Genomic DNA, 19,668 nt, shown 5'->3' with positions numbered 1-19,668 from the left:
AACCCAAAGGTGTACTTACGTGTTGGTCGTCAAGACTCGCAGTTTGGGCCAATTCTGTCCCGTTTCTTGGAATATTACTCGGTTTTAGGTTACCGAAGTGATTTCCACGATTGACGAACCCCGGGGTGCGTTTACGTGTCGGTCATCATACCTCACAATTTTGGCCGATTCTGGCCCATTTCGTTGGCTATTGATCACTACTTTGGGGTCCCGGAGTGATTTCCACAATTGATGAACCCCGGGACGCGTTTTCGTTTCGGTCATCAACACTCGTGGTTTTTGTCGATTGTGGCCCGTTTCGTGGACTACTACTCACTGTTTTTGGGGTCCCAAAGCGATTTCAATAGTTGTTGAACCCCAAGGTGCGCTTACGTGTCGGTCATCAACAATCGCAGTTTTGGCCGATTCTGGCCCGTTTCATGAACTATTACTCACTTTTTTGGGGTTGTGGAGTGATTTCCATGATTAACGAACCCAGGGTGCGTTTACGTGTCGGACATCAACACTCACAGTTTTGGCTGATTCTTGCCTGTTTCGTGGACTATTACTCACTGTTTTGGGGTCTCGGAGTGATTTTCACGATAAAGAAACCCCGGGGTGCATTTAAGTGTCGGACATCAAGACTCATAGTTTTGGCCAATTCTGACCCGTTTCGTGGACTATTACTCACCGTTTTGCGGTCCCGAAGCGATTTCCATAGTTGTTGAACCCAGTGTGCGCTTACGTGTCGGCCATCAACACTCGCGGTTTTGGCCGATTCTGGCCCGTTTCGTGGTGTACTACTCACTGTTTTGGGGTCCCGGAGTGATTTCCATGATTGACGAACCCAGGGGTGCGTTTACGTGTCGGTCATCAACGTTCGTGGTTTTTGTCGATTCTGACACGTTTCGTTGACTATTACTCACCGTTTTGGTATGCCAAATGATTTCCATGGTTGTTGAACCCCAAGGTGCGGCTACGTGTCGGTCATCAACAATCATAGTTTTGGCCGATTCTGGCCCATTTCATGGACTATTACTCAGTTTTGGTGTCCTGCAAAGACTTCCACGATTGAGGAACATCGGGGTGTGTTTAAGTGTCGGTCATCTACACTTGCAGTTTTGCCGATTCTGGCCCGTTTCATGGACTCTTACTCACTGATTTGGGGTCCCTGAGAGATTTCCATGATTGACGAAACCCGGGGTGCGTTTATGTATCGTAAATCAATAATCCTAGATTTGGCCGATTCTGGGCTCTTTCATGGACTATTACTCACCGTTTGGGGTCCCAAAGCGATTTCCATGGTTGTCGAACCCAAAGGTGTACTTACGTGTTGGTCGTCAAGACTCGCAGTTTGGGCCGATTCTGTCCCGTTTCTTGGACTACTACTCAGTTTCAGGTTACCGAAGTGATTTCCACGATTGACGAACCCCGGGGTGCGTTTACGTGTCGGTCATCATACCTCACAATTTTGGCCGATTCTCGCCCATTTCGTTGGCTATTGATCACTATTTTGGGGTCCCGGAGTGATTTCCACAATTGATGAACCCCGGGACGCGTTTTCGTTTCGGTCATCAACACTCGTGGTTTTTGTCGATTGTGGCCCGTTTCGTGGACTATTACTCACTGTTTTTGGGGTCCCAAAGCGATTTCAATAGTTGTTGAACCCCAAGGTGCGCTTACGTGTCGGTCATCAACAATCGCAGTTTTGGCCGATTCTGGCCCGTTTCATGAACTATTACTCACTTTTTGGGGGTTGTGGAGTGATTTCCATGATTAACGAACCCCAGGGTGCGTTTACGTGTCGGACATCAACACTCACAGTTTTGGCCGATTCTTGCCTATTTCGTGGACTATTACTCACTGTTTTGGGGTCCCGGAGTGATTTTCACGATAAAGAAACCCCGGGGTGCATTTAAGTGTCGGACATCAAGACTCATAGTTTTGGCCAATTCTGACCCGTTTCGTGGACTATTACTCACCGTTTTGCGGTCCCGAAGCGATTTCCATAGTTGTTGAACCCAGTGTGCGCTTACGTGTCGGCCATCAACACTCGCGGTTTTGGCCGATTCTGGCCCGTTTCGTGGTGTACTACTCACTGTTTTGGGGTCCCGCAGTGATTTCCATGATTGACGAACCCAGGGGTGCGTTTACGTGTCGGTCATCAACGTTCGTGGTTTTTGTCGATTCTGACACGTTTCGTTGACTATTACTCACCGTTTTGGTATGCCAAATGATTTCCATGGTTGTTGAACCCCAAGGTGCGGCTACGTGTCGGTCATCAACAATCATAGTTTTGGCCGATTCTGGCCCATTTCATGGACTATTACTCAGTTTTGGTGTCCTGCAAAGACTTCCACGATTGAGGAACATCGGGGTGTGTTTAAGTGTCGGTCATCTACACTTGCAGTTTTGCCGATTCTGGCCTGTTTCATGGACTCTTACTCACTGATTTGGGGTCCCTGAGAGATTTCCATGATTGACGAAACCCGGGGTGCGTTTATGTATCGTAAATCAATAATCCTAGATTTGGCCGATTCTGGGCTCTTTCATGGACTATTACTCACCGTTTGGGGTCCCAAAGCGATTTCCATGGTTGTCGAACCCAAAGGTGTACTTACGTGTTGGTCGTCAAGACTCGCAGTTTGGGCCGATTCTGTCCCGTTTCTTGGACTATTACTCAGTTTTAGGTTACCGAAGTGATTTCCACGATTGACGAACCCCAGGGTGCGTTTACGTGTCGGTCATCATACCTCACAATTTTGGCCGATTCTGGCCCATTTCGTTGGCTATTGATCACTATTTTGGGGTCCCGGAGTGATTTCCACAATTGATGAACCCCGGGACGCGTTTTCGTTTCGGTCATCAACACTCGTGGTTTTTGTCGATTGTGGCCCGTTTCGTGGACTATTACTCACTGTTTTTGGGGTCCCAAAGCGATTTCAATAGTTGTTGAACCCCAAGGTGCGCTTACGTGTCGGTCATCAACAATCGCAGTTTTGTCCGATTCTGGCCCGTTTCATGAACTATTACTCACTTTTTTGGGGTTGTGGAGTGATTTCCATGATTAACGAACCCCAGGGTGCGTTTACGTGTCGGACATCAACACTCACAGTTTTGGCCGATTCTTGCCTGTTTCGTGGACTATTACTCACTGTTTTGGGGTCCCGGAGTGATTTTCACGATAAAGAAACCCCGGGGTGCATTTAAGTGTCGGACATCAAGACTCATAGTTTTGGCCAATTCTGACCCGTTTCGTGGACTATTACTCACCGTTTTGCGGTCCCGAAGCGATTTCCATAGTTGTTCAACCCAGTGTGCGCTTACGTGTCGGTCATCAACACTCGCGGTTTTGGCCGATTCTGGCCCGTTTCGTGGTGTACTACTCACTGTTTGGGGTCCCGGAGTGATTTCCATGATTGACGAACCCAGGGGTGCGTTTACGTGTCGGTCATCAACGTTCGTGGTTTTTGTCGATTCTGACACGTTTCGTTGACTATTACTCACCGTTTTGGTATGCCAAATGATTTCCATGGTTGTTGAACCCCAAGGTGCGGCTACGTGTCGGTCATCAACAATCATGGTTTTGGCCGATTCTGGCCCATTTCAAGGACTATTACTCAGTTTTGGTGTCCTGCAAAGACTCCCACGATTGAGGAACATCGGGGTGTGTTTAAGTGTCGGTCATCTACACTTGCAGTTTTGCCGATTCTGGCCCGTTTCATGGACTCTTACTCACTGATTTGGGGTCCCTGAGAGATTTCCATGATTGACGAAACCCGGGGTGCGTTTATGTATCGTAAATCAATAATCCTAGATTTGGCCGATTCTGGGCTCTTTCATGGACTATTACTCACCGTTTGGGGTCCCAAAGCGATTTCCATGGTTGTCGAACCCAAAGGTGTACTTACGTGTTGGTCGTCAAGACTCGCAGTTTGGGCCGATTCTGTCCCGTTTCTTGGACTATTACTCAGTTTTAGGTTACCGAAGTGATTTCCACGATTGACAAACCCCGGGGCGCGTTTACGTGTCGGTCATCATACCTCACAATTTTGGCCGATTCTGGCCCATTTCGTTGGCTATTGATCACTACTTTGGGGTCCCGGAGTGATTTCCACAATTGATGAACCCCGGGACGCGTTTTCGTTTCGGTCATCAACACTCGTGGTTTTTGTCGATTGTGGCCCGTTTCGTGGACTACTACTCACTGTTTTTGGGGTCCCAAAGCGATTTCAATAGTTGTTGAACCCCAAGGTGCGCTTACGTGTCGGTCATCAACAATCGCAGTTTTGGCCGATTCTGGCCCGTTTCATGAACTATTACTCACTTTTTTGGGGTTGTGGACTGATTTCCATGATTAACGAACCCAGGGTGCGTTTACGTGTCGGACATCAACACTCACAGTTTTGGCCGATTCTTGCCTGTTTCGTGGACTATTACTCACTATTTTGGGGTCCCGGAGTGATTTTCACGATAAAGAAACCCCGGGGTGCATTTAAGTGTCGGACATCAGGACTCATAGTTTTGGCCAATTCTGACCCGTTTCGTGGACTATTACTCACCGTTTTGCGGTCCCGAAGCGATTTCCATAGTTGTTGAACCCAGTGTGCGCTTACGTGTCGGTCATCAACACTCGCGGTTTTGGCCGATTCTGGCCCGTTTCGTGGTGTACTACTCACTGTTTGGGGGTCCCGGAGTGATTTCCATGATTGACGAACCCAGGGGTGCGTTTACGTGTCGGTCATCAACGTTCGTGGTTTTTGTCGATTCTGACACGTTTCGTTGACTATTACTCACCGTTTTGGTATGCCAAATGATTTCCATGGTTGTTGAACCCCAAGGTGCGGCTACGTGTCGGTCATCAACAATCATGGTTTTGGCCGATTCTGGCCCATTTCATGGACTATTACTCAGTTTTGGTGTCCTGCAAAGACTTCCACGATTGAGGAACATCGGGGTGTGTTTAAGTGTCGGTCATCTACACTTGCAGTTTTGCCGATTCTGGCCCGTTTCATGGACTCTTACTCACTGATTTGGGGTCCCTAAGGGATTTCCATGATTGACGAAACCCGGGGTGCGTTTATGTATTGTAAATCAATAATCCTAGATTTGGCCGATTCTGGGCTCTTTCATGGACTATTACTCACCGTTTGGGGTCCCAAAGCGATTTCCATGGTTGTCGAACCCAAAGGTGTACTTACGTGTTGGTCGTCAAGACTCGCAGTTTGGGCCGATTCTGTCCTGTTTCTTGGACTATTACTCAGTTTTAGGTTACCGAAGTGATTTCCACGATTGACGAACCCCGCGGTGCGTTTACGTGTCGGTCATCATACCTCACAATTTTGGCTGATTCTGGCCCATTTCGTTGGCTATTGATCACTATTTTGGGGTCCCGGAGTGATTTCCACAATTGATGAACCCCGGGACGCGTTTTCGTTTCGGTCATCAACACTCGTAGTTTTTGTCGATTGTGGCCCGTTTCGTGGACTATTACTCACTGTTTTTGGGGTCCCAAAGCGATTTCAATAGTTGTTGAACCCCAAGGTGCGCTTACGTGTCGGTCATCAACAATCGCAGTTTTGGCCGATTTTGGCCCGTTTCATGAACTATTACTCACTTTTTTGGGGTTGTGGAGTGATTTCCATGATTAACGAACCCCAGGGTGTGTTTACGTGTCGGACATCAACACTCACAGTTTTGGCCGATTCTTGCCTGTTTCGTGGACTATTACTCACTGTTTTGGGGTCCCGGAGTGATTTTCACGATAAAGAAACCCCGGGGTGCATTTAAGTGTCGGACATCAAGACTCATAGTTTTGGCCAATTCTGACCCGTTTCGTGGACTATTACTCACCGTTTTGCGGTCCCGAAGCGATTTCCATAGTTGTTGAACCCAGTGTGCGCTTACGTGTCGGTCATTAACACTCGCGGTTTTGGCCGATTCTGGCCCGTTTCATGGTGTACTACTCACTGTTTTGGGGTCCCGGAGTGATTTCCAAGATTGACGAACCCAGGGGTGCGTTTACGTGTCGGTCATCAACGTTCGTGGTTTTTGTCGATTCTGACACGTTTCGTTGACTATTACTCACCGTTTTGGTATGCCAAATGATTTCCATGGTTGTTGAACCCCAAGGTGCGGCTACGTGTCGGTCATCAACAATCATGGTTTTGGCCGATTCTGGCCCATTTCATGGACTATTACTCAGTTTTGGTGTCCTGCAAAGACTTCCACGATTGAGGAACATCGGGGTGTGTTGAAGTGTCGGTCATCTACACTTGCAGTTTTGCCGATTCTGGCCCGTTTCATGGACTCTTACTCACTGATTTGGGGTCCCTGAGAGATTTCCATGATTGACGAAACCCGGGGTGCGTTTATGTATCGTAAATCAATAATCCTAGATTTGTCCGATTCTGGGCTCTTTCATGGACTATTACTCACCGTTTGGGGTCCCAAAGCGATTTCCATGGTTGTCGAACCCAAAGGTGTACTTACGTGTTGGTCGTCAAGACTCGCAGTTTGGGACGATTCTGTCCCGTTTCTTGGACTATTACTCAGTTTTAGGTTACCGAAGTGATTTCCACGATTGACGAACCCCGGGGTGCGTTTACGTGTCGGTCATCATACCTCACAATTTTGGCCGATTCTGGCCCATTTCGTTGGCTATTGATCACTATTTTGGGGTCCCGGAGTGATTTCCACAATTGATGAACCCCGGGACGCGTTTTCGTTTCGGTCATCAACACTCGTGGTTTTTGTCGATTCTGGCCCGTTTCGTGGACTATTACTCACTGTTTTTGGGGTCCCAAAGCGATTTCAATAGTTGTTGAACCCCAAGGTGCGCTTACATGTCGGTCATCAACAATCGCAGTTTCGGCCGATTCTGGCCCGTTTCATGAACTATTACTCACTTTTTTGGGGTTGTGGAGTGATTTCCATGATTAACGAACCCCAGGGTGCGTTTACGTGTCGGACATCAACACTCACAGTTTTGGCCGATTCATGCCTGTTTCGTGGACTATTACTCAATGTTTTGGGGTCCCGGAGTGATTTTCACGATAAAGAAACCCCGGGGTGCATTTAAGTGTCGGACATCAAGACTCATAGTTTTGGCCAATTCTGACCCGTTTCGTGGACTATTACTCACCGTTTTGCGGTCCCGAAGCGATTTCCATAGTTGTTGAACCTAGTGTGCGCTTACGTGTCGGTCATCAACACTCGCGGTTTTGGCCGATTCTGGCCCGTTTCGTGGTGTACTACTCACTGTTTTGGGCTCCCGGAGTGATTTCCATGATTGACGAACCCAGGGGTGCGTTTACGTGTCGGTCATCAACGTTCGTGGTTTTTGTCGATTCTGACACGTTTCGTTGACTATTACTCACCGTTTTGGTATGCCAAATGATTTCCATGGTTGTTGAACCCCAAGGTGTGGCTACGTGTCGGTCATCAACAATCATAGTTTTGGCCGATTCTGGCCCATTTCATGGACTATTACTCAGTTTTGGTGTCCTGCAAAGACTTCCACGATTGAGGAACATCGGGGTGTGTTTAAGTGTCGGTCATCTACACTTGCAGTTTTGCCGATTTTGGCCCGTTTCATGGACTCTTACTCACTGATTTGGGGTCCCTGAGAGATTTCCATGATTGACGAAACCCGGGGTGCGTTTATGTATCGTAAATCAATAATCCTAGATTTGGCCGATTCTGGGCTCTTTCATGGACTATTACTCACCGTTTGGGGTCCCAAAGCGATTTCCATGGTTGTCGAACCCAAAGGTGTACTTACGTGTTGGTCGTCAAGACTCGCAGTTTGGGACGATTCTGTCCCGTTTCTTGGACTATTACTCAGTTTTAGGTTACCGAAGTGATTTCCACGATTGACGAACCCCGGGGTGCGTTTACGTGTCGGTCATCATACCTCACAATTTTGGCCGATTCTGGCCCATTTCGTTGGCTATTGATCACTATTTTGGGGTCCCGGAGTGATTTCCACAATTGATGAACCCCGGGACGCGTTTTCGTTTCGGTCATCAACACTCGTGCTTTTTGTCGATTCTGGCCCGTTTCGTGGACTATTACTCACTATTTTTTGGGTCCCAAAGCAATTTCCATAGTTGTTGAACCCCAAGGTGCGCTTACGTGTCGGTCATCAACAATCGCAGTTTTGGCCGATTCTGGCCCATTTCATGAAGTATTACTCACTTTTTTGGGGTTGTGGAGTGATTTCCACGATTAACGAACCCAAGGGTGCGTTTACGTGTCGGACATCAACACTCACAGTTTTGGCCGATTCTTGCCTGTTTCGTGGACTATTACTCACTGTTTTGGGGTCCCAAAGCGATTTCCATAGGTGGTGACCCGAGTGTGCGATTACATCTTGGTCATCAACACTCGCAATTTTGGCCGATTCTGACCCGTTTCGTGGACTATTACTCACTATTTTGGGGTCCCGGAGTGATTTTTACGATTAAGAAACCCCGGGGTGCATTTAAGTGTCGGACATCAAGACTCATAGTTTTGGCCAATTCTGACCCATTTCGTGGACTATTACTCACCGTTTTGCGGTCCCGAGGCAATTTCCATCGTTGTTGAACCCAGTGTGCGCTTACATGTCGGTCATCAACACTCGCAGTTTTGGCCGATTCTGGCCCGTTTCGTGGAGTACTAATCACTGTTTTGGGGTCCCGGAGTGATTTCCATGATTGACCCAGGGGTGCGTTTACGTTTCGGTCATCAACATTTGCAGTTTTTGTCGATTCTGACCCGTTTCGTGGACTATTACTCACCGTTTTCGCGTCCCAAATGATTTCCATGGTTGTTGAACCCGAAGGTGCGGCTACGTGTCGGTCATCAAAAATCGCAGTTTTGGCCGATTCTGGCCCGTTTCATGGACTATTACTCAGTTTTGGCGTCCCGCAAAGATTTCCACGATTGACTAACACTGGGGTGTGTTTATGTGTCGGTCATCAACACTTGAAGTTTTGCCGATTCTGGCTCGTTTCATGGACTATTACTGACTGATTTGGGGTCCCTCAAAGATTTCCATGATTGACAAAACCCGGGGTGCGTTTATGTATCGTTCATTAATAATCCTAGATTTGGCCGATTCTGGGCTCTTTCATGGACTATTACTCACCGCTTGGGGTCCCAAAGCGATTTCCATGGTTGTCGAACCCCAAGGTGTGCTTACGTGTTGGTCGTCAAGACTCGCAGTTTGGGCTGGTTCTGGCCCGTTTCTTGGACTATTACTCAGTTTTAGGTTACCGAAGTGATTTCCACGATTGACGAACCTCGGGGTGCGTTTACGTGTCGGTCATGAACACTAACAATTTTGGCCGATTCTGGCCCATTTCCATGATTGACGAACCCCGGGATGCGTTTTCGTGTCGGTCATCAACACTCTTGGTTTTTTCGATTCTCGCCCGTTTCGTGGACTATTACTCACTGTTTTGGGGGTCCCAAAGCGATTTTCATAGTTGTTGAACCCCAAGGTGCGCTTATGTGTCGGTCATCAACAATCGTAGTTTTGGCTGATTCTGGCCCGTTTCATGAACTATTACTCACTATTTTGGGATTTCGGAGTGATTTCCATGATTAACGAACCCGAGGGTGCGTTTACGTGTCGGACATCAACACTCACAGTTTTGGCCGATTCTTGCCCGTTTCGTGGACTATTACTCACCATTTTGGGGTCCCAAAGAGATTTCCATAGGTGGTGACCCGAGTGTGCGATTACATCTTAGTCATCAACTCTCGGAATTTTGGCCGATTCCGACCCGTTTCGTGGACTATTACTCACTGTTTTGGGTCCCAGAGTGATTTTCACGATTAACGAACCCTGGGGTGCGTTTAAGTGTCGGACATCAAGACTCATAGTTTTGGCCAATTCTGACCCGTTTTGTGGACTATTCACTACACCACGACACCGCATTCCCTACAATTGTGTGTTGGAAAAAGGCTATTTTGCCGACTGACTGTTTGTTGGTAAAACTATTATCAGACTATTGGTCAGTATTACACGTATATAACAACCAACTGTCGGTCGGGAATGCTAAAATGTATAACATCAAGCTGTTGGTGGGTAATAATTGCACTCTTGTCACACAGTCGGTCGGCAAATCTACCCGACTGACTGTGGGTCGACAACTGGGCCGCCAAAAATATCTGTTCGCGCGTTTGTGAAAACTTAGCGCGAAGCCCATCCGAAACTTTCATGCCGCGCGCTCCCACAGCCCACCTCCTAATAATCACCCGTGTGAAAAAAACACCACCCCGCTATCCTCTCTGTCCTCTCTACCTTATCTCTTTCTCTCCAGATCTGAGCGGCACGGCGAGCGGCAGCGCTGGCGACACTCGCATCCGGCGATGCTTCCAACTCTGTCCATCTATTCCTCCCTCCAGTCTATCACCACCCCCATCCCCACATCGGTGTTGTTTCCCCATGTGCAGACGGTCCTGTGGCACCGATGCTCTCACCCAGCTGCCGGCGGCGGCACTTCTTGTTCGCTCCCAAGCGCCCAGTGAGGCCACCTCTCCCCTTCCTCCGATGCCACCTCTGCCCCAATCCATACCCAGCTCCCTCTCCACCCTCCCATGGTAGCAGATCTGAGCGGGACAAGGTTCCTTCGTTCCTGCTGGTTCAGAACAAGGCGGGTGGTCTCTGCTCCCTTATTTTCTGGCAACTAGGAGCATGGTCGTGTTGCCCCCATCTCTCTTAGCTATCCATGGCGGCAATAAAAACATCCGTAAGCTCTCTCTCCATCTCTCCCTCTTCTTGCAGGTTTGAAGTCCCAGCGATGAACCTTCCATAGCCCAAGTGATTTAATTTTTCACTTGGTCCTTAGTTTATTAATCTCTTTAGTAATATCAGTGCTGATTTCATTCATGGAAACAAAGAAGTCTTTGAAGTAGTAAAGTTCAAACCCTAGCCATCAATTACCATTAATTTCTATTTATAGATATTGTGCGATTGTTAGTAGACTGCATTGGATAATGATTTTTTGCAGAGTGAAACAAATCTTAATAAGTTTTGTGGATGTTTCGGCAATTACTCAACTACTAACAAAAACATAAGGCCACTGGAAGATGTCCATAACTATATGCCTGCATCACATCAAGTGCATCTAGATATGTGAGTATTTTTACAGATCTTTAGTTTTGTCATACAATTTTACTAGTTTTCTACATTTTCTTCTTGTTCTCACTTTTGATCTGTAACTGAAGTTATGCCAGGCTGCTTGTTTTTTTATATCTGGTCATTTTGTCATGAATGATATGCCAAATCTTATTCTTTGAACATGCAAGTTTCATGAAACCTAGATTTGATTATTATTTTTTATCTTTTTGTGTAGGTAACGAACTAAATTCAGGATTCTTCAAGAAGCTGCTTGTATTCATGCACAGTGGCGTTGTAGCCAGGTAAGAGGTAGATAGTCCTTTTCTGGTTGCTCGTCTATACATCATCCTTTCATCAGTCATTTGTAATTACCATATGATGAAAGCACAAGCACGATTGTACTTCTCTTAGAATGAGAAAAGAAACACACCATCAGATTGGTATACATTCATACTACTCTACTGTGGTCGATTTAAGTTGCAAAGAATTCTCTCGTGATTTAAATGACCCTTTTCCATGTCGAGAAGGAAATTTTATGCTCACCAGATTACATTTTCAGATGATAATATAGGTTACAAATTGAACGTCAAACAGTTGGCTGGGCATTTTGCATCATTCCTGATATCACTTAGAATTTAGAACAAGATTGTATCTCTGGAGATTTTCTGAAGTTTTAAGTGTGTACCTAACCAATTGAATAGTATAGATGCATTTATTACTTTTACTTGAAACCGTTGACACTCTAACGTTTGTAGGGTTCAGTACGTTTGTAGGGTTCAGTCGACACATGGTTTGCTTGGAATTCCTGGCTATGTACAGTTCACCTCCCATATTCGAAGATATGTCAACCTGCTAGCTCATTATCAGGTATTTTTATGCATCTATTAATCATATGAAATGTACAAACAGGGATAGGATACAATTTGTATGAACTTTGGTAGTTAAATAGCCTTCCTTTCAAATTGCGAATTTCTACCTTGTGTTATGAATGGAGCGTAGTTTTATCATCATTGTAGCTTATCTGAATGACATAATATTAGTGTGTACAAGTTTAGCAGATATGACAATCTTCTTGTTGGACAAATCCACAATTAGTTTTATCTCATATGGTCATGTATAAAGAGGCCGAATAACATCATTTATTTGATTTGTCTTGGCTGGTGATGAAAAACATGTTAATCATACCATCTTTTAGGACTGATCGGTCGCTGCGTCCATGCTGGCTTTCTGCAATTCTGAAGCCAAATTAAAGAACATTCTTTAATAGGTTAATTTTGTGGACATGGTGCAATCCATTTTTATACGGCCACAGATTTGAACTCTTCCCTTTATTTTAACAAAGCCATAGCTTGGTTGTGTGGCATGGATGAAGATATGCACTGGGCTCCGAGCAGCAAACATTGATGCGTTCTGATGAAGATCCATTTGCCTAGAAAGCATTGTTTGACGACTCAGCATTGCACTTCAGAACCATTTGTTCATCTATTAAAGAACATGAGGGCTGCATTGTACCGAGGCCTAGGATTTTTGTACCATCATTTTGCCTTCCAGATTCGGCATAGTCAAACCAGTAAGGAAATCTGGTCAGTCGTTGTGCCCAGGTCAATGGGCAAACTGCTTACCAAACTTCCTACATCTCTTATCATCTGTTTTCTTTTTCTATAAAATTCTGCACGCTTGCAGCGGAGGGGATTGTTTCTAATTTGCTCAAATTCTGGATACTGGTTTGTTGTAGCTGAGACTACCTCGTTCCAGCATGTAAGTATGCATGCTTTCACTAGTAAGGTAGCATGATTCAATTTTGTGTGCTTGTTTGGCAACCTGCCTTTTGTTCGTTTCTTCTTGGGTATTAGAGACAATGACTATTGATATTTGGTCTTGTTCATCGTAACTGGCATCTTTTGGCCTTGCCAACCATTCTGTTATACGACCACCTATATTCTGAGTTTTATTTAGTATGTCGTGGTTACGATGATGATTAGTGAGATGGTTTACTTACCAACACTATGCAACATTGCAATTGCACTGGAGTCAAATGGTGAGATTTTCTGTTAACATATCTTTCTCAAAAAAATCAAATTCTTTGATTCTTACTGCTGGTAACTGATGATCATATATCTTACACCCCCAATGGAAAATTCCATGTGTGTATTAAACTATTAATAATCTCCACTCATTATATAATGCCTGCATTAAAATGATCTATTTGTTATTTTTTCCTTTGCAAATTTATCAATCAAAGCGTGCAATAGGATGGCAAGTGATATGAAACTAGAAGTACATGGTGTAGCAAGTGGGCATCATAGATTGTTGTTGGATCTCTTCAATTGACTGCTTTTATTCTTGGTTAGTTTTCATGGAAATACAATACTCGTGAATCAGCTTTTTACTGTTTTTTGAGAATATACACTTCGACTTCTTACAGAGACTTATTAATCAATAAGACAGAACAGTATATGTACAGTCGCAGCTACGCTCACATGTACTGATAGAGTTTGGTTGTACGGCACCTTTCTGAAGAAACTGCAGGTATCTATAATTTTGTTTGACAGAAGATCCCAAAGATCATGTATCAGTATGGTAGTCCTTTGTAGTCTGTACATTCCCATTGTTAGGAGTGTAAATTCAAATGATTCCTTATCCCAGATCTTTTTATTGTGCAAAGAGCTTATTCTTTTTTGATGGGATGTTATTAGAGGTCTGAGGTATATAAGTCAATGCGGTAAATGATGTCTAAAGTTTCATGTAAACTCTTACTTATTTGTTGCCCATTCTGTTTAATCTTTGGCGATAAATACAATACCGCTCCATAAAATGAGCGAATATCGGAGAAGGTTGCTCTCAGTTTCAGTTTTAAACCATTTGTCTTGTTGCCATCTACTTCTAAATTTTTAATTCGGTCATTGTAAAAGTCATCTAATGGGCAACTCCTTGTATAATTTATCTTGTTGATATTCATGGAAGCTTTTACAGTTATCAATGAAATATAGTGTCTATAAATTAGGACGTTTTAACGAGTGCTTAGCATGCACTTTACATGGTTACCTATACCTGAATGAAGTACCTTCCTTAGTAGGTGTTTTTGTACTAGCTTGGCTTGTGAAGTAACAATTGATTGTCAATGTTATGCTTTATACAAATTTTGATGGTGTGATTGTCTATGAATGTAATCGCAACTTCTTTACATTTTGTAGGAAAGACATGCCAGAGGACGAGGAACCATGATGCCAGCGGTTTACGTCAACGTGATATTTTGGGTAATGGTGATTGATTCATTGGAGATGCATTTTAGCTACCATTTCATAAACCCACATTGTGTATGGGACAATGAACCATAATGTATTCATTCTGTAAGATCTGCTGTATGTAGTTGCCCACTATAAGGAGCCGAGGTAGATGATGTGCGTCGGAGACATTCTAGAAAACAAAAGAAATTTTTGCTCTCAGACAATGAACCAGAAAGTTTCCTCTATTTAATTAGTTACATTACTTTATAGGGAATTTGGACGGTCACTAGTTTATAATAGATGGACTATTTATATGTGAAAAGTAATGAATGTATGCTATTATTCTTTGGTTCTTGTTTAATATTGCCGGATGACATGCGTGTTGCTATTATGAATTATATAACTTGATCGATTGATTTTCTGATGGTAATGTGAAATCCAGCTATGAGAGGGCTGACGGATGTTGGTCGGCAAAGCAAACCCTATCTAACACTCGGTTGGAAAAGCCTAATACAAGGCCCAACGGAATGTTGGTTGGGAAAAACACACCGTCAAATAGTTGGTCGGGAAAGGCCCATGGCAACACCAATAAATTGTCGGTCGGGAAAATATACCTTGTCTGATAGTCAGTCGGGAAAGGCCCATGGCAGCCCCAACGGACTGTTGGTCGGGAAAGTCCCATGGCAGGCCCAACAGAATGTTGGTCGGGAAAGATATGCTATAGGCGACAAAAAGTCGATCGGGAAAAATATGTCGGTCAGGAAAGGGTTTTCCCGTCTGGACTTTCCCCAACAGATAAGATCGGTCAGCAGTAGTCTTTACCAACAGACTGTCTGTTGGCAAAACTTGTATTCCCAACCAACCTGGCTGTTGGGAAAGTAGTGTTGTGGTGTAGTGATTACTCACCGTTTTGCGGTCCCGAAGCGAACTCGCTAGTTGTTGAACCCTGTGTGCGCTTATGTGTCAGTCATCAACACTCGCAATTTTGGCCGATTCTGGCCCGTATCGTGGAGTACTACTCACTGTTTTGGGGTCCCGGAGTGATTTCCATGATTGACGAACCCAGGGGTGCGTTTACGTGTCGGTCATCAACATTCGCAGTTTTTGTCGATTCTGACCCGTTTCGTGGACTATTACTCACCGTTTTGGCGTCCCAAAACGATTTCCATGGTTGTTGAACCCCAAGGTGTGGCTACGTGTCGGTCATCAACAATCACAGTTTTGGCCGATTCTGGCCCATTTCATGGACTATTACTCAGGTTTGGTGTCCCGCAAAGATTTCCACGATTGACGAACACCGGGGTGTATATATTTGTCGGTCATCAACACTTGCAGTTTTGCCGATTCTGGCCCGTTTCATGGACTATTACTCACGAATTTGGGGTCCCTGAGAGATTTCCATGATTGACGAACCCCGGGGTGCGTTTATGTATTGTTCATCAATAATCCTAGATTTGGCCGATTTTGGGCCCTTTCATGGAATATTACTCACCGATTCTGGTCCCAAAGCGATTTCCATGGTTGTCGAACCCCAAGGTGTGCTTATGTGTTGGTCGTCAAGACTCGCAGTTTGGGCCGGTTCTGGCCCGTTTCTTGGACTATTACTCAGTTTTAGGTTACCGAAGTGATTTCCATGATTGACGAACCCCGGGGTGCGTTTACGTTTCTCTAATCAACACTCACAATTTTGGCCGATTCTGGCCCATTTCGTTGGCTATTAATCACTGTTTTGGGGTCCCGAAGTGATTTCCACGATTGACGAACCCCGGGATGCGTTTCCGTGTCAGTCATCAACACTCACTGTTTTTGTCGATTCTGGCCCGTTTCGTGGACTATTACTCATTGTTTTTGGGGTCCCAAAGCAATTTCCATAGTTGTTGAACCCCAAGGTGCGCTTACGTGTCGGTCATCTACAATCGCAGTTTAGGCCGATTCGGGCCCGTTTCATGAAGCCCAGGGTGCGTTTACGTGTCGGACGTCAACACTCATAGTTTTGGCCGATTCTTGCCTGTTTCGTGGACTATTACTCACCGTTTTGGGTCCCAAAGCGATTTCCATAGGTGGTCACCCGAGTGTGCGATTACATCTTGGTCATCAACACTCGTAATTTTGGCCGATTCTGACCCGTTTCGTGGACTATTACTCATTGTTTTGGGGTCCCGGATTGATTTTCATGATTAACAAACCCCAGGGTGCATTTAAGTGTCGAACATTAAGACTCATAGTTTTGGCCAATTCTGACCCTTTTCATGGACTATTACTCACTGTTTTGTAGTCCCAAAGCGATTTCCATAGTTGTTGAACCCAGTGTGCGCTTACGTGTCAGTCATCAACACTCGCAGTTTTGGCCGATTGTGGCCCGTTTCGTGGAGTACTACTCACTGTTTTGGGGTCCCAGAGTGATTTCCATAATTGACGAACCCAGGGGTGCGTTTACGTGTCGGTCATCAACATTCGTGGTTTTTGTCTATTCGGACCCGTTTCGTGGACTATTACTCACCGTTTTGGCGTCCCAAAACGATTTCCATGGTTGTTGAACCCCAAGGTGTGGCTACATGTCGGTCATCTACAATCACAGTTTTGGCCGATTCTGGCCCGTTTCATGAACTATTACTCAGTTTCGGTGTCCCGCAATGATTTCCACGATTGACGAACACCGGGATGTGTTTATGTGTCGGTCATCAACACTTGCAGCTTTGCCGATTCTGGCCCGTTTCATGGACTATTACTCACTGATTTGGGGTCCTTGAGAGATTTCCATGATTGACGAACCCCGGGGTGCGTTTATGTATCGTTCATCAATAATCCTAGATTTGGCCGATTCTGGGCCCTTTCATGGACTATTACTCACCATTTCTGGTCCCAAAGCGATTTCCATGGTTGTCGAACCCCAAGGTGTGCTTATGTGTTGGTCGTCAAGACTCGCAGTTTGGGCCGGTTCTGGCCCGTTTCTTGGACTATTACTCAGTTTTAGGTTACCGAAGTGATTTCCATGATTGACGAACCCCGGGGTGCGTTTACGTTTCTCTCATCAACACTCACAATTTTGGCCGATTCTGGCCCATTTCGTTGGCTATTAATCACTGTTTTGGGGTCCCGAAGTGATTTCCACGATTGACGAACCCCGGGATGCGTTTCCGTGTCAGTCATCAACACTCACTGTTTTTGTCGATTCTGGCCCGTTTCGTGGACTATTACTCATTGTTTTGGGGGTCCCAAAACAATTTCCATAGTTGTTGAACCCCAAGGTGCGCTTACGTGTCGGTCATCTACAATCGCAGTTTAGGCCGATTCGGGCCCGTTTCATGAAGCCCAGGGTGCGTTTACGTGTCGGACGTCAACACTCACAGTTTTGGCCGATTCTTGCCTGTTTCGTGGACTATTACTCACCGTTTTGGGGTCCCAAAGCGATTTCCATAGGTGGTCACCCGAGTGTGCGATTACATCTTGGTCATCAACACTCGTAATTTTGGCCGATTCTGACCCGTTTCGTGGACTATTACTCATTGTTTTGGGGTCCCGGATTGATTTTCATGATTAACAAACCCCAGGGTGCATTTAAGTGTCGAACATTAAGACTCATAGTTTTGGCCAATTCTGACCCTTTTCATGGACTATTACTCACTGTTTTGCAGTCCCAAAGCGATTTCCATAGTTGTTGAACCCAGTGTGCGCTTACGTGTCAGTCATCAACACTCGCAGTTTTGGCCGATTGTGGCCCGTTTCGTGGAGTACTACTCGCTGTTTTGGGGTCCCAGAGTGATCTCCATGATTGACGAACCCAGGGGTGCGTTTACGTGTCGGTCATCAACATTCGTGGTTTTTGTCTATTCGGACCCATTTTGTGGACTATTACTCACCGTTTTGGCGTCCCAAAACGATTTCCATGGTTGTTGAACCCGAAGGTGTGGCTACGTGTCGGTCATCTACAATCACAGTTTTGGCCGATTCTGGCCCGTTTCATGGACTATTACTCAGTTTTGGTGTCCCGCAATGATTTCCATGATTGACGAACACCGGGATGTGTTTATGTGTCGATCATCAACACTTGCAGCTTTGCCGATTCTGGCCCGTTTCATGGACTATTACTCACTGATTTGGGGTCCCTGAGAGATTTCCATGATTGACGAACCCCGGGGTGCGTTTATGTATCGTTCATCAATAATCCTAGATTTGGCCGATTCTGGGCCCTTTCATGGACTATTACTCACCATTTCTGGTCCCAAAGCGATTTCCATGTTTGTCGAACCCCAAGGTGTGCTTATGTGTTGGTCGTTAAGACTCGTAGTTTGGGCCGGTTCTGGCCCGTTTCTTGGACTATTACTCAGTTTTAGGTTACCGAAGTGATTTCCATGATTGACGAACCCCGGGGTGCATTTACGTGTCGCTCATGGACACTCACAATTTAGGCCGATTCTGGCCCATTTCGTTGGCTATTGATCACTGTTTCGGGGTCCCGGAGTGATTTCCACGATTGACGAACCCCGAGACGCCTTTTCGTGTCGGTCATCAACACTCACTGTTTTTGTCGATTCTAGCCTGTTTCGTGGACTATTACTCACTGTTTTTGGGGTCCCAAAGAAATTTCCATAGTTGTTGAACCCCAAGGTGCGCTTACATGTCGGTCATCTACAATCGCAGTTTAGGCCGATTCTGGCCTGTTTCATGAAGCCCAGGTTGCGTTTACGTGTCGGACGTCAACACTCACAGTTTTGGCCGATTCTTGCCTGTTTCGTGGACTATTACTCACCGTTTTGGGGTCCCAAAGAGATTTCCATGGGTGGTGACCCGAGTGTGCGATTACATCTTGGTCATCAACACTCGTAATTTTGGCCGATTCTGACCCGTTTCGTGGACTATTACTCATTGTTTTGGGGTCCCGGAGTGATTTTCATGATTAACAAACCCCAGGGTGCATTTAAGTGTCGGACATCAAGACTCATAGTTTTGGCCAATTCTGACCCGTTTCGTGGACTATTACTCACCGTTTTGCAGTCCCAAAGCAATTTCCATAGTTGTTGAACCCAGTGTGCGCTTACGTGTCAGTCATCAACACTCGCAGTTTTGGCCGATTGTGGCCCGTTTCGTGGAGTACTACTCATTGTTTTGGGGTCCCAGAGTGATTTCCATGATTGACGAACCCAGGGGTGCGTTTACGTGTTAGTCATCAACATTTGCGGTTTTTGTCTATTCGGACCCGTTTCGTGGACTATTACTCACCGTTTTGGCGTCCCAAAACGATTTCCATGGTTGTTGAACCCCAAGGTGTGGCTACGTGTCGGTCATCAACAATCACAGTTTTGGCCGATTCTGGCCCGTTTCATGGAGTATTACTCAGTTTTGGTGTCC

The 19,668-nt window shown here is 45.6% G+C and overlaps 1 protein-coding gene and 3 non-coding genes across 17 annotated transcripts; all 4 read left to right on the top strand.

Annotated features, from left to right (window-relative positions):
- The first annotated feature begins 10,261 nt into the window (after window positions 1-10,261).
- On the top strand, window positions 10,262-14,680 carry LOC119342695. Of its 14 annotated transcripts, none has more exons than XR_005165675.1 (5): window positions 10,262-10,721; window positions 11,328-11,394; window positions 11,855-13,438; window positions 13,518-13,621; window positions 14,287-14,680. XR_005165675.1 is itself a non-coding variant. In XM_037614123.1 (4 exons), the coding sequence occupies exons 1-4, from the start codon at window positions 10,667-10,669 to the stop codon at window positions 14,428-14,430; spliced, it is 378 nt and encodes a 125-aa protein (XP_037470020.1). In that variant the 5' UTR covers window positions 10,262-10,666; the 3' UTR covers window positions 14,431-14,680. The 14 variants fall into 14 exon arrangements, 4 of the variants coding, with proteins under 4 accessions (XP_037470020.1, XP_037470022.1, XP_037470021.1 ...); XR_005165668.1 differs by having other exon boundaries at window positions 11,848-11,959; XR_005165677.1 differs by lacking the exon at window positions 13,518-13,621 and having other exon boundaries at window positions 11,855-12,850.
- Window positions 12,247-12,336, top strand: LOC119342697. The gene has a single exon (XR_005165678.1). It is a non-coding gene; the product is annotated as a small nucleolar RNA SNORD96 family (small nucleolar RNA).
- LOC119342699 lies at window positions 12,455-12,542 on the top strand. Its single transcript, XR_005165680.1, has one exon. It is a non-coding gene; the product is annotated as a small nucleolar RNA snoR118 (small nucleolar RNA).
- LOC119342698 lies at window positions 12,946-13,041 on the top strand. The gene has a single exon (XR_005165679.1). It is a non-coding gene; the product is annotated as a small nucleolar RNA Z43 (small nucleolar RNA).
- Window positions 14,681-19,668: the final 4,988 nt, after the last annotated feature.

This window comes from Triticum dicoccoides, unplaced genomic scaffold (assembly GCF_002162155.2).
Source record: "Triticum dicoccoides isolate Atlit2015 ecotype Zavitan unplaced genomic scaffold, WEW_v2.0 scaffold102385, whole genome shotgun sequence".
NCBI classification, from domain to species: domain Eukaryota; kingdom Viridiplantae; phylum Streptophyta; class Magnoliopsida; order Poales; family Poaceae; genus Triticum; species Triticum dicoccoides.
Note: the sequence above shows the minus strand (reverse complement) of the source record. Positions and strands in the feature narration are given on the sequence as shown.